We start from the raw sequence: 13,358 nt of genomic DNA, 5'->3' as shown, positions 1-13,358 counted from the left end.
TGATGTGGGTCTGAGATGCTGACCATTTGAGTGGTCTCTGTCCAGCTGGATGCTGGGGGGGGCCACCCAGGCTGGGAGTGGGGAGCTAAAGCCTCATATGGGGTCCCAGCTCAGATGCAAGGTGGGACATAGGGATAACGTCCCATTGTCCCCCTCTGGGACCTTATATCAAAGAGTCTCTGGGCCTGGTGTTGGTTAACAATAGACTAGCCAGGGCCTTCTGGTGTAGTTCCCCCCCTCCCCACGCAGCATATGGGGCAGGGCGCAGTCGGGGGGCTGCCTTGTAAGGGGCACGCTCCCGTTGGTGGAGAGGCACGAGCAGAGAGCGTGCTTGGGGGAGTGGCCATTGCTATTTGCACGAGGGGCAGGTGGCCCGTCCCTGCAGGGGGCATTGCAGCGCAGCTGGGTGGGGAGCTCTCCCTGCCGGTCAGGGCGGGACCCCTGGGCATGTCCCAGCTAGCTTGGGGGGTGTCTCCTGGCTTCCCCTGGGGTTGGGGGCTGGGCCGCAGAGAGGGCGGGTGGTGAAGTTTCAGGCCCACCAGGGCCCATTGGATTGTGCCGTGTAAGCCAGGCCAGGAACCATCCGCCGGAGCAGGGGGTGACGGGTCTCTCTCTCCTTTGCCCCAGGGCCCTGACAAAGCCCGCTCTCAGCTGTTGATAGTGGACCGGAACTTCGACCTCGTGTCCCCACTGCTGCATGAGCTCACCTTCCAGGCCATGGCCTACGACCTGCTCAGGATCGAAAAGAACACCTACAGGTGGGGCCTGGCTGCCAGCAGGGGGCGCCCCGCACTCCTCAGGCGGGCTGGGGGGGTGGGACCCAGGCACCTGCACTGCTCTGTAGCTCCCACGCTCGGAGGAGGGGTGTCACAGCCTGACCCCATCCCCCCTCCGCAGGTACGAGACAACGGGCGCCAGCGACTCGCGGGAGAAAGAGGCGCTGCTGGATGATGATGACGAACTCTGGGTGCAGCTACGCCACCTGCACATCGCTGACGTCTCCAAGTGAGCGCGCTCAGCCCTGCCCCTGACACGCCCCTCTGTGCCCCGTCCGTCCCCCCGGATATGCCCCTCCTTGCCCCACCCAGGGCCGGGACCCATCCGCCCCCGCCCCCCCCCCCCCCGGACACACCACTTTGTGCCCCATCCAATGCCTAGTGCCGGGACTCGCTACCCCCCCCTCGGCACACCTCTCCCCTCCCCGCCCAGTGCCAGGACCCCCTACCCCCACTTTGGCACAGCCCTCTCCTCCCCGCCCACTGCCAGGACCTCCCCCTCGGACAGACCTCTCCCACCCAGTGCCAGGACAGCCCACCCCGTTGACACACCCCCTCTTTTCTAGTGCTGGGACTTCCTCCATCCTCCCCTTCAGACACAGCCCTCCCCACCCTGGGGCCCCCTCGGATACACCCCTCCCCTTTCCTTCCCACCCAGTGCTGGAACCCCACTCCCCCTTGGATACACTCCTCTCCGACCCAGTGCAAGGACACCCCCCAGCAACACACCCCTCTCCTGCTCAGTGCCAGGACTCCCCCTCCCCCTCCCACCCAGTGCTGGGGCCTGTCCCTCAGACCCCCTGGACCCAGCCCCTCTCCCCAAAGGACCCCTGAGTGCTCCCTTCCAGAGCAACTGTCTGCATTTCGTCTCGGGGATCCCCCTGGACACTGTCTTCCCCTGACCCCAGGATCTCCCCAGGCACCTCACAGCCCCTTGAGTGAGTCCCTCAACGACCTCCTGCTGGACCTGCCGCTGCCCCCAGGTCCCCCGTCCCCCCCGCATCAGGGCACCAGGAGCCCCCAGAGGTGCACTGAACTCTGCCTTGGGGTAACTTGGGAAGAGTCCCCCCCCTGCCCCATCTGAGGCTCTCGAGGCAGAGAACCGTGGTGCCCGTGGGGTGGGGACTCCATCCCCTGTAGCATAGGACAGGGCACCCCCTACCTCTAAGGCAGTGCCTGGCTCCGGCCTGACCCCTCTCCCTGCTGCAGGAAGGTGACGGAGCTGCTGCGCACCTTCTGTGAGAGCAAGAGGCTGACCACGGACGAGGTGCGGTGGGGGCTGGGAGGGGGAGCCTGGGACGGGGGAACCCAATCCCACTGCCACTGATGGGGAGGGGAGGCTCCCTGCTGCCCTAGGAGGAGTTGGGGGGGGGGCTGTCCAATTGCTCCCAGGGTTTGCCTGTAAAGGGCTAAGAGGTGTATGTGGAGCCCCCTGCCCCCCAACCAGAGCTCTGGAGCTCCCCACGGTGAGGAGGGCAGAGGCCCATGGGGCAGGGTTAGAAAGCAGGGTCAGGGCTGCGCAGGGAGAGCTGCAGGGAGCCAACGCTGGCATCTCCCTGGCCCGCTGCCGCTTTACACCTCAAGGGGCACTCGGGTTGCGGGGCTCCCGTCTCATTCCAGCTGGCCTGGGAAGAGCAGGTCACATGTGGCCTGAGTGACCCACCCTGGCCCTGGCACGCGTGGTTGGGCTGCTGCGGCTGTCCCCAGGTGAGGCCTCTGCCTTACAGGGGGCTCTGTGTGCTGGGAGGGGCCAGGATCTCACCACCGCCTCCCTCCAGGCCGACATCGAGGACCTGTCCCAGATCCTGAAGAAGCTGCCCGAGTACCAGAGAGAGCTGAACAAGGTAACGGGGCTGGGACTGTGTGATGAACTGGGACTGTTCTTACTGTGGTGTGTGAATGCTGACAGGGGAGTGTGACTAGGATGGTCTGCATCGGGGGATGGGAGCCGGCCCAAGGGAACATACCTGAGCTTGTAACATGAGAACCCAGGAGGGGGTTGGAGGTCAGATGACTCCGGGGCCCGGGAAACTGAACAAAGGCTGTGGGAGGGGTCGCGGAAGGGAGAGGGCTGGAAGCAGGCTGGAAGGAGGCTGGAGAGATGGCTGGGAGGCAGAGATGGCTCTGACCCCCCAAGGGGGGTGGGCTGGCATGCCCTGGGACCCCAAGCTGGACCTAACGGAGGGGGGCCCTGTTGTCTGTGCCTGCAAGACCTGTCTTGGACTGTATTCCTGTCATCCAAATAAACCTTCTGCTTTACTGGCTGGCTGAGAGTCATGGTGAATCGCAGGAAGCCGGGGGTGCAGGGCCCTGAGTCCCCCAATACTCCGTGACAACTGGTGGCAGGGGTGGGATCTACTGCACCCCGTGGACGGCGCTTCCTGCAGTAAGTGACTGGGGAGCAGTAAAACGAAGGGGGATTGACGGGGACCAGGCCTGCTGAAGAGTGGGAGAGAGACGGTTATTACCCCTGGGAGTGTGTGACCAGCGAGAAGGACTTTTGCAGTAACAGGGTCCCCCGGGGGGATCGCAGCGAGTGGTCCCAGGGGCGGAGGAGTCTGCAGCTCGACCCTGGCAGAGAGGTGGTGACCTCGAGAAGGGCTGGCACACTAGGGGTCCCCCTGGGAACTGTGGGGAGCTGTGAGCACACAGGCCGGTGAGTGGCCAGCAGGAAGATGTATGCCAAGCGGCTTAAGAGCGACCTGGTGGAGCTGTGCAAGCAGAGGCGGCTGCGCATTGGGAGGCTCACCAAAGAACAGCTCATTGCCCAGCTGGAGGCGGAAGATCGCGCGAATGAACTGATCCCTGTGTCTCAGGGAAGCAGCCTGGCAAATGCAGCGCAGGCACCAGTGTCTGTCCCAGCTGGGAGTGGTCAGCCGGCTGCTGAGGGCTTCCCGAGACCCCTCCTTCCTATGCCTAGGGGAAGGGTGGGGAGGAGCCCAGCAAATACCGAAGGCGCCGTGGCCCCCCCGGCCAGCAGGGGATCCCCCCGGCGAAGCCCGCCGGCCAGCAGAGGATCCTCCCGGCGACGTTCGGCATCCGTGGAGCGGAATTGGCTGGAATGGGAGAAAGAGCTAAAACTGAGAGAGCTGGAGGATCGTGAACGACAGAGACAGCATGAACGGGAGGAGAAAGAGAGACAGCATCAGCGTGAACGGGAGGAGAAAGAGAGACAGCATCAGCGTGAACGGGAGGAGAAAGAGAGACAGCATCAGCGTGAACGGGAGGAGAATGAGAGACAAAGACAGCATGAACTGGAACTGGCGAGACTGAGGGGCAGCGAACCCCCGGCTGCGGTGAGTGAGGGGGGACCCAGGACTGCACGGAGCTTTGATAAGTGCATCATGGCCCCATACAAGGAGGGGGAGGACATGGATGACTTCCTGGAGGCCTTTGAGACGGCCTGCGAGCTGCACCGGGTTGATCCCGCGGACAGACTCCGGGTCCTTACCCCCTTACTGGACCCCAAATCCGTGGCATTGTACCGCCAACTGGGAGAGGCAGAGAAAGGGGACTACGAACTATTCAAAAAGGCCCTGCTACATGAGTTTGGGCTGACTCCTGAGATGTACCGGGAAAGGTTCCGGAGTCAAGATAAAACCCCTGAGGTCTCATATCTGCAACTAGCCGTCCGCATGGAAAGATACGCCAGCAAGTGGGCTGGTGGGGCCCAGACGAAGGAGGACCTGATTAAACTGCTGGTACTGGAGCAACTGTATGAGCGGTGCCCATCCGACCTGAGGCTGTGGTTGGTGGACAGAAAGCCAGAGAACCCGCGACACGCCGGGCAGCTGGCTGATGAGTTTGTAAAGAGCCGGTCAGGGGGTGGCAGGGAGGAGCCCCAAAGGAACAGGCCCGCCGCGATGCAGAGAGAGAGTCACCCTGGGACCTCCCAAAGGGGGAATATTGGGAATCCCCTCCCCCGGGAAATGCCCAGCATCAGGGACAACCGACCGGCTCGAGGGGACCCACGGGACCTGAGCTGCTATTACTGCGGCCGAAGAGGCCACGTTCGGGCCCAGTGCCCCAAGCTCAAGGACAGACTGAGCAGACCGAACCCGCACCGGGTTAACTTGGTAGAGGCCCAGACGGACGAGGGGCAGGCTTCTCACGCAAGAGGGGCTGGCAGCTTATCAACTGCTCAAGAAAGAGAAGGGCCCCAGGCCAGCTTCTCTGGGGGGCCAGATGCTCCGGATTCAAAGTTCTCCGTTTACAGGGTTGGCGCGGGGCTGTCCCTGCGGAGCGAGTGCCTTGTTCCCCTGGAGGTGGATGGGAAGAAAGTTTATGGATACTGGGACACGGGCGCAGAGGTGACACTGGCCCGGCCCGAGGTGGTGGCCCCAGATCGGGTGGTGCCCAACACCTTCCTGACCCTGACCGGGGTGGGCGGGACCCCATTCAAGGTTCCCGTAGCGAGGGTACACCTGAAATGGGGGGCCAAGGAGGGCCCCAAGGACGTGGGAGTGCACCACCATTTGCCCACTGAGGTGTTGATGGGGGGGGACCTAGAGGACTGGCCAAGCAGCCCCCAGACCGCCTTAGTTGTGACCCGCAGTCAGAGCCGGCGAGGGGCACTGCGCCCTGGCCTCGGGGGGGGTGCCTTGCCTGAGGCGCAGGACCCTAACCTGGTGGGGAGGGAACGCCCAGGGACACGGCTCAGGGAGGCTGCAGCTTCGGACCCAGCGGGCGAGAAAGAGCAGGTGGCCATCCCTGTCCCAGCTGCTGAGTTCCAGGCCGAGTTACAGAGAGATCCCTCCTTGCGGAAGATAAGGGACCTGGCCGACCTCAATGCGGTACAGACCATGGGACGAGGTGGCCGGAAAAGGTTCCTGTGGGAGAAGGGGTTCCTGTACCGAGAATGGGCTCCCCCAGGGAAAATGGAGTCAGGGGGGATCAGGAGGCAGCTGGTGGTACCCCAGAAGTATCGCCGCCAGCTGCTGTGCCGGGCCCATGACATTCCTCTCTCAGGGCACCAGGGAACCTGGCGTACCCAGCAGAGGCTGCTACGGAGCTTTTACTGGCCTGGGGTCTTTGTTACTGTCCGACAGTACTGCGGATCCTGTGACCCCTGTCAGAGGGGGAGGAAGGCCTGGGACAAGGGGAAAACAGCTTTAGGACCCTTGCCCAGCATAAAGGATCCTTTCCGGAGGGTGGCCAAGGTTAAAAGGGCGGCTCTAAACCAAGAGAGCCCAAAGCACAGACCTCCAGACTGGAGCGCTGGGAGAAGACCACAGCCCAGTTGGAACCCCAGAGGTATGGGGGTGGGAAAAGGGCACAGGCCGCATAAACCTTCCCACATGCGAACTGCGAGTGCCATCAAGCACCCCCGACCTAAGGGGGGGCGTGGAACGGAAGGGGCCTGGTGTAACTCCCACCAAGGAACTGGAGGGGTGCGGGGGCATCCATGGGAACGGGGGTAGGTTCGAACTTCCCCAGGTCACTGGCTAAAGTGACCCCGCTCAGTTCGGTCTCGAAGGGGGGAGAGATGTGATGAACTGGGACTGTTCTTACTGTGGTGTGTGAATGCTGACAGGGGAGTGTGACTAGGATGGTCTGCATCGGGGGATGGGAGCCGGCCCAAGGGAACATACCTGAGCTTGTAACATGAGAACCCAGGAGGGGGTTGGAGGTCAGATGACTCCGGGGCCCGGGAAACTGAACAAAGGCTGTGGGAGGGGTCGCGGAAGGGAGAGGGCTGGAAGCAGGCTGGAAGGAGGCTGGAGAGATGGCTGGGAGGCAGAGATGGCTCTGACCCCCCAAGGGGGGTGGGCTGGCATGCCCTGGGACCCCAAGCTGGACCTAACGGAGGGGGGCCCTGTTGTCTGTGCCTGCAAGACCTGTCTTGGACTGTATTCCTGTCATCCAAATAAACCTTCTGCTTTACTGGCTGGCTGAGAGTCATGGTGAATCGCAGGAAGCCGGGGGTGCAGGGCCCTGAGTCCCCCAATACTCCGTGACAGACTGTTAGTGGGCAGGGGGCAGGGCATTCAGTGGGGCTGGTGAGGGACAGTAGGGACTCTCTGGGGGGCAGGGCACTCTGGGGCTCTCCGCTTTACTGCCTGATGAGAGCTGCTGACCTGTCCCGTCGGGCAGAGCCATTTCCCCACCCAGGTGCTGTGTGGCACCATGGGCAGCAGCCTGCCCGTCAGTGCCCAGAGCTGCCATGTTAGCCGCAGCAATGGCAGCCCTTGGGTAACGCCCACGCCTTGCTGCTGCAGCTCTCAGGAGAGGGCCTTGGTGGGCTTCCAAACCAGCCCGTTCGAGCCACTCCTGGTGCCACTGGGCCACGTGCCAACAGAAAGCTCCTGGCCACTGGCACAGGTACCCCGACACCTGCTGGTCTCCAAGCCCCCAACCTCATGCTGACTAACAGAGAAGCCGTGGGCTGATTTGGAAGCTGCTCCCTCCTCCTGATCCTCCCCTCCAGCTGCCCCACTCCATCCCAGAGGTGGCTGCACTTCAGTGCTGGGCAAAACAATCCCTATAGACTCGGCTTACACAGCCGATTGGGGCTGCTCCTCTGGCCAAGGGGCCCTCCTGGGGGGCTGGGGGTGCTCTGGACCAGCCGGTGATGCGGTGCCGCAGTAAACTCCCCTCTGTCCCGGTCTCTCCCCGCAGTACTCCACGCACCTGAACCTGGCCGAGCACTGCATGCGGCACTTCAAAGGGACGGTGGAGAAGCTGTGCAGCGTGGAGCAGGTGGGTCTGTGGGCAGAGCCTGTCTTGGGGCAGAGTCTGGCTCATGGACTCAGCCCAGAGAAAGGGGTCTCAGAGCCTCAGGCTCGCTGGAGCCAGGGCCAGCCCCCCCATGTAGCACTGCGGGTGCAGAAGGGGGACATGGGGCTCGGGTTACTCCCTGGGGGCCCGTTGCTCACCCCAGGGGGAGCTGACCCCGGGGAGGAGGGGGCCCTGGCACAGGGGGTAGGCGACCTGTGGGTCGTGGGGCCATTGCGTCTCCCATCCTGCTGCGGGGCAGGAGGAAGCGGAGCAGCCTGACCTGGGCCTTGTGTGTGCGCCCCCCTCCCCCCCAGGACCTGGCCATGGGGACGGACGTGGACGGGAAGGTGATCAGGGACCCGATGAAGATCATCCTGCCCGTCCTGCTGGACCCCAGCGTGCAGGCCTACGACAAGATCCGCATCATCCTGCTCTACATCCTCCTGAAGAACGGTAACGCCACAGGCCTGCAGCCCATTGCCCAGGCCAGGGTGCCCTCATGTGGCTCCTCTGGCTGCCCAGTTGCCTGGCCAGGGGGCGCTGTGGAGTTGCCAGGCCTCCCCCTCTGCACTAAGCAGCAGTAAATGGTTTGGGGGGTTGCCGTCCCTCCAGCTCAAGGCCTCGCAGCCTTAAGGACCCAGGCCTCGGCTCCGACACTGTACCTGACTGGCTGCAGATGGGGGAGCCCAGATCGGGGGAGGGGGACTCCCTCTGCACTGCCAGGGGGCGCTAGAGAGACCCCTGCCCCCAGCGCCTGAGAGAACCTCTGGAGGGAGGGAAGAGCATCAAGAACCTAAATTCAGTCATTAACTGCGTGGGGTCTAGTGGGTTAGAGGGGGGCTGGGAGCCAGGACTCCTGGGTTCTACCCCCAGCTCTGGGAGGGGTGGGAAGAGCAGGATCTCAGGGTTTGATCAGGGAACTAGGACTCCTGGGCCATGGACTGAATGTGCCTGGGCTGTGGGTGCGTCCCAGGGGTGCTGGCGCTGACCTGTCTCTCCCCATGCAGGTGTGAGCATGGTGACCCTCGACAAACTGATCCAGTGTGCCAACATCCAGCAGCTGAGCGGCATCATCAAGAACACGGACTTCCTGGACTTCTCCGTCATGCCTGGGGTAAGGGACTGGGGCCAGGGGCCAGCAGCTGTACCCATGGCCGGGGAGCCCAGGCCAACCTGGGGCTGCCCTCCATGGCAGTGACTACTCCCAGCACAGAGGTGGCCTCTGCCCCATACAGTGTGGTGACGCCCTCCCCCTATGAGGGTGACCCCCGAGTTACTCCCCATCTGGGGTGACCTTTTCTGCCCTGCAGAGGACCCTGGGGGTCAGGACCTCAGATCGCTGGGAGCTGGAGCTGGTGACCACTGCATGGGGTGGCCATGCGACTGTTCTCCCATCAGTCGCTCTCCCCTCCTCTCTCTCTCTCTCTCTCTCTCTCTCTCTCTCTCAGTGATCCATTCTGTTCTTTTCTCTGCCCCTCCCCTGCCAGCCCGGCTGGAGCGACTCAGGTAGGCTGCGCTCTCCCTGTCTGCCCCCATTCCCATCCCGCATCCCCTCCCTGCTGCCTCTCACCCACTCTCCCTTCCTCCCCCAGAGGGGGCAGCTGCGACCCGAGAGGAAGGTGCGGCCGGAGTCCACCTACCTGCTCTCCCGCTGGACCCCCAGGCTCAAGGACGTCATGGAGGTACCAGGCCTTGGGGGTGGGGGTCACACCTGGCAGGCTGGGCCCAAGAGGGAGGGGCTGGTTTGGGGTCAGCCATGTGTGGAGCCCTGCATATCCGTGCACCATTTCTGCGGATAGTCGATGGGTTGCAGATACAACCGGGTCGGGCTCTACTCCCCAGCAGTGCTTGGCCCGCGGCATCCGGCTCAGGCAGCCTGGGGGGCACAGCGCGCTCGGGGCCGCCGGCCAGCAGCCAGTGGCTGGGCGACAGGTCGGAGTCAGGGCTGCCCGACACCTACTCGCCTTGCCACGCTGAGCAGCACCAGCGTCCCCACCACCTTCCGGGCAGCACCCCACTGTGATGCAACATGCTCTGCTGCTGCCGTGTACCGGCGCTTGTGACCCCCCAGGAGCATCACATGATGAGAAACCCCTCCCCCCAGCCCCCACCCCCTCCACGCTGCCCCTTCTTGAGACCCCGCCCCCGCGCTACCCATTCTCCTCTAGACCCTGCCCCCTCCATGCTGCCCCTTCCCCCAAGCCCCCACCCCCTCCAAGCTGCCCCTTACCCCCAAGCCCCACCCTCGCGCTGCCTCTTCCAAGCAAGACCCCTTCCCCCCCTTGCTGCTACCCATGAGGATGCGGATACAGACGGCTAGTGGATCACGGGCTGATGCGCATCCACATTTTTGTATCCGTGCAGGGATCTAGCCATGTGAGGGGCTCATCAGAAAGTCCTCTGCTGCTGCCATCCTTAGGGGTCTTAGATCATAGACACGAGTGCAGGCAGTTGTCTTACCCGGTGCTGAGATGCTGCCACCTCTGGGGTGGGGCACGGGCGGTTTATACAGGGGTCCCTCACTGGGGCTGAATTCTTCCTGAGGAGTGGCAGGCAGCTGTTAACAGCCGCACAGCAGCACTGCCCGAGAGTCTAGGGCAGGAGGTGATCAGCGTGCGGGGCTGGAAGTGCAGGGGATCCAGGCAGCCCACTGTCATGACAGGCACTGGAATCTGAATGGCCGGCAGGGTCCTTGGCCTCACCTCCAGTGAGGAGCAGCTGTTTGACGTTCATCTAAAGGACGAACTCCTGCAGCACAGTACTGGGCACTGACTGACCGGGGAGAGCGCCCCCTACTGGGCCCTCCGCCCGCTCCCTGCAGGACAGCGCCCCCTAGCACTGCGCTGGGGCCAGCACTGACTGCCAGGGGAGAGCGCCCCCTACTGGGCCCTCCACCCGCTCCTGGCCGTACAGCGCCCCCTAGTGCCGCACTGGGGCCAGCACTGACTGCCAGGGGAGAGCGCCCCCTGCAGAGCCCCCCGCCCGCTCCCTGCAGGACAGCACCCCCTAGCACCGCGCTGGGGCCAGCACTGACTGCCAGGGGAGAGCGCCCCCTACTGGGCCCTCCGCCCGCTCCTGGCAGTACAGCGCCCCCTAGTGCCGCACTGGGGACATAAAGCACCCTCTGCTGACTCACTAGCACCCCCCAGCACCCGCTGGCTTTTCCTTAGAGGTCTCCTATCCAAGCGCTGCCTGGGCCCAAACCTGCTTAGCTTGTGAGAGGTGACATGGTCGCTCCTTCCCCCATTGCTTGCTGGGGGCTGAGCCCCTCATCGCCCTGCCCTGTGGGGCACTCTTCAAGGCGGTGGGGGGCACACTTAGTTGCCTTCAGCCCACTGGCTTGGGGCTCCTCCAGGCCAAGAATTAACCCCACCACCCGAGGGAAGCTCCCAGGCCCCTGCTCCAGCGCTGTGATGGTTCCTCCTGTGGGATTTTGGGGCAGGCAGTTGCGGTAGCCTCAATCCTGTGCCTAATCCAACCCCCCACCCCCACCCCCCGCACTAGCCACAGCTCGACAGGCCTTAAGCCTCCCGGTACAAGTCAACGCAGCGGATTAATGTAAAAGCCCCTAGTATGTGGTATTAGGATGTATCATAGCCTGGGCCCCCTGCATGGCTGGGACACACCTCATGGGGCAAGAGGCAGGGCCTGGATCTGCCCGCAGCAGGGAAGGGGCACTGAGGGCAGCCCCCTGCCTCCCTCCTCCCCCAAGTGAGGGGCCCTGGATCTGACTGCAGGAGGTCTCTGCCCTCCCCATAACGGTGGATGGGTGTGGAGTTCACAGCAGGGCACTGAGCAGCTGAGGGGGAGGTGGGGAGATGGGGGGGGCATCATGGGAGGAGTCAACGTGCTTTTTGCTGGCTTCCCATGCCCCCAGAAAGGGGGCCCCAGGCTGCTCCCCCAGGGACTGTCAATCATTCAGGGAAGAGCCGTCCCAGCCCCTCCCCCAATGGGGCCTGGCTTGGCCACCAGGTCCAAGGTTCCTGCTGCTTGGCCCCTGCTGACCTGTCCTCTTCCCCCCTCCCCCCGCCAGGACATCATTGAGAAGAAATTGGACAACAAACTGTGGCCCTTCATGTCAGACCCGGTCCCCTCCACCAGCTCCCAGGCTGCTGTCCCCTTCATGTCAGACCCGGTCCCTTCCACCAGCTCCCAGGCTGCTGTCAGGTAAGGCTGAGCCTGGCTGGGCTGTGAGGGGTAGAGCCCTGACACCCCCCCACCCCCCGGGTGTAGGAGCCTCTGTGCCTGGGAGTGCGTGGCCAGGACCCTGCCCTCTGCCGGGGAGGGGGTGTCCAAGAGTCTGGAGCCCTGGACCCCACTCACCATGTCCCCCGCACCCCAGCAGTCCCTCAGCACACCAGGGCCCAGGATGGGGGAAAGGGACTGGCCGAGCTTTAGACAGCACCCCCAACCCAGGGCAGGTGCCTCCCTCCCCTACTCCCTCTTGCCTCCTTTGGGACTCCTGTCCCACTGCCTTGGGCAGGGCCTGCCCCCCATCCCCCTCCAGGCCCTGCCCTTCCACCTGGCATTCCCTCAGCGAGCCCCTGGTATCCACACAGTCCCTTTACTCCCCAGCCCCCACTTTGGGCAGTGCCCACCCCTCCGCCTGGCATTCCCTCAGCGAGCCCCTGGTATCCACACAGTCCCTTTATTCCCCAGCCCCCACTTTGGGCAGTGCCCACCCCTCCGCCTGGCATTCCCTCAGCGAGCCCCTGGTATCCACACTGCCCCTCTCTCCCCCAGCACCCGCTTTGGGCATTGGCACAAGGGCAAGCCAGCAGCCGAGTACCGGACGGGCCCGCGCCTCATCATTTACGTGCTGGGTGGGGTGACCATGTCTGAGATGCGCTGCGCCTACGAAGTGACCCGGGCCACCAAGGGCGAGTGGGAGGTGGTGATCGGTGAGTGGGGCGAGTCCTGGGGGGAGAGGCGGCTGGAATGCCCAGGTCAGGGACAGTCAGGACCTCCTGAGAGGGGGAGACCCTAGAACTGCCTGCCTAGCACCCACAGGGCGCCCCTGCCACCCTCTGTCCTCCCGCACCCGGGGGCCTGGGAACAGATGCGCTTGCCCCACCTGCCTCAGCCACGCATGGCCTGTATCTAGACACCTGATCTCCTGGCCCCTGGCTCCCCAGGCCTCTCCTTTCCCAGGGACCATGTGTGGGGGCCCAGTCAGACACCCCCAGTAACACCCATAGGGATATGGCTCACCCCCTGCACACACCCCTCTAAGACCCAAGGGTGAGGAACGCTGTTAGCGCGTGGATTCTTGCCTGGCCGTGCAGGGTACAGCGGCACGAGGGGTGCGGTGCCAGGCCACGGGGGGCAGGAGACATCCCCTCCCCCCCTGCACTAGAGCAGGGTCCAGCTGCAAGGATGGGGGAGATGGTGATGCCAGTCTCATGCCCGCCCCACTGTGCCCACCGCTGCCAACCACCTCTCTCCCCCCCAGGTTCCAGTCACATCCTAACCCCCAAGAGCTTCCTGGATGACGTCCAAACCCTCAACCGGAAGGCCCCTGAGGAGGTCTAGAAGCAGCCCCCTCCCCGCAGAGACTCTGCCCCCCACAGCTCGCTGCCCACAGAGCCACCTGCTCTTTGCAATAAAGCACCTTCTTCTTCGAGTGCTTGCTCATATCCATTCCATTAGGTGTGTGCGCGCCGCGTGCACGATCGTCGGAAGATTTTTACCCTAGCAACACCGGCGGGTCGGCTGTGGAGCCCCCTAGAGTGGCGCCTTCATGGCGCTGAATATATACCCCAGCCGACCCGGCGCCCCCTCAGTTCCTTCTTACCGCCCCTGACGGTCGTTGGAACTGTGGAGCGCTGCTTAGCTGTTCTCCACTTTCCCTAGCTTTCTTGTTGT

At 63.8% G+C, this 13,358-nt stretch overlaps 1 protein-coding gene across 1 annotated transcript; it reads left to right on the top strand.

The window, feature by feature from the left end:
• Positions 1–608: 608 nt before the first annotated feature.
• LOC135979091 (syntaxin-binding protein 2-like) lies at positions 609–13,102 on the top strand. The gene is made up of 11 exons (XM_065579671.1): positions 609–758; positions 898–1,005; positions 1,986–2,043; positions 2,555–2,620; positions 7,395–7,475; positions 7,808–7,946; positions 8,501–8,607; positions 9,086–9,175; positions 11,527–11,660; positions 12,237–12,394; positions 12,946–13,102. Exons 1-11 carry the CDS (start codon positions 718–720, stop codon positions 13,023–13,025), a joined length of 1,062 nt encoding a protein of 353 aa, XP_065435743.1. The 5' UTR covers positions 609–717; the 3' UTR covers positions 13,026–13,102.
• Positions 13,103–13,358: the final 256 nt, after the last annotated feature.

Source organism: Chrysemys picta, unplaced genomic scaffold (genome assembly GCF_011386835.1).
Source record: "Chrysemys picta bellii isolate R12L10 unplaced genomic scaffold, ASM1138683v2 scaf643, whole genome shotgun sequence".
Lineage (NCBI taxonomy): Eukaryota > Metazoa > Chordata > Testudines > Emydidae > Chrysemys > Chrysemys picta.
The sequence above is the reverse complement of the archived record's forward strand: the minus strand, read 5'-3'. Positions and strand labels throughout refer to the sequence as shown.

Bases quoted from the DNA above. Each gene is read 5' to 3' on its own strand.
- LOC135979091 (XM_065579671.1), top strand. From the start codon at position 718: ATGGCCTACGACCTGCTCAGGATCGAAAAGAACACCTACAG. The intron at 2,044-2,554 runs GTGCGGTGGGGG...GCCTCCCTCCAG, and splicing joins AGAGGCTGACCACGGACGAG to GCCGACATCGAGGACCTGTC. The intron at 9,176-11,526 runs GTACCAGGCCTT...TCCCCCCGCCAG, and splicing joins GGCTCAAGGACGTCATGGAG to GACATCATTGAGAAGAAATT.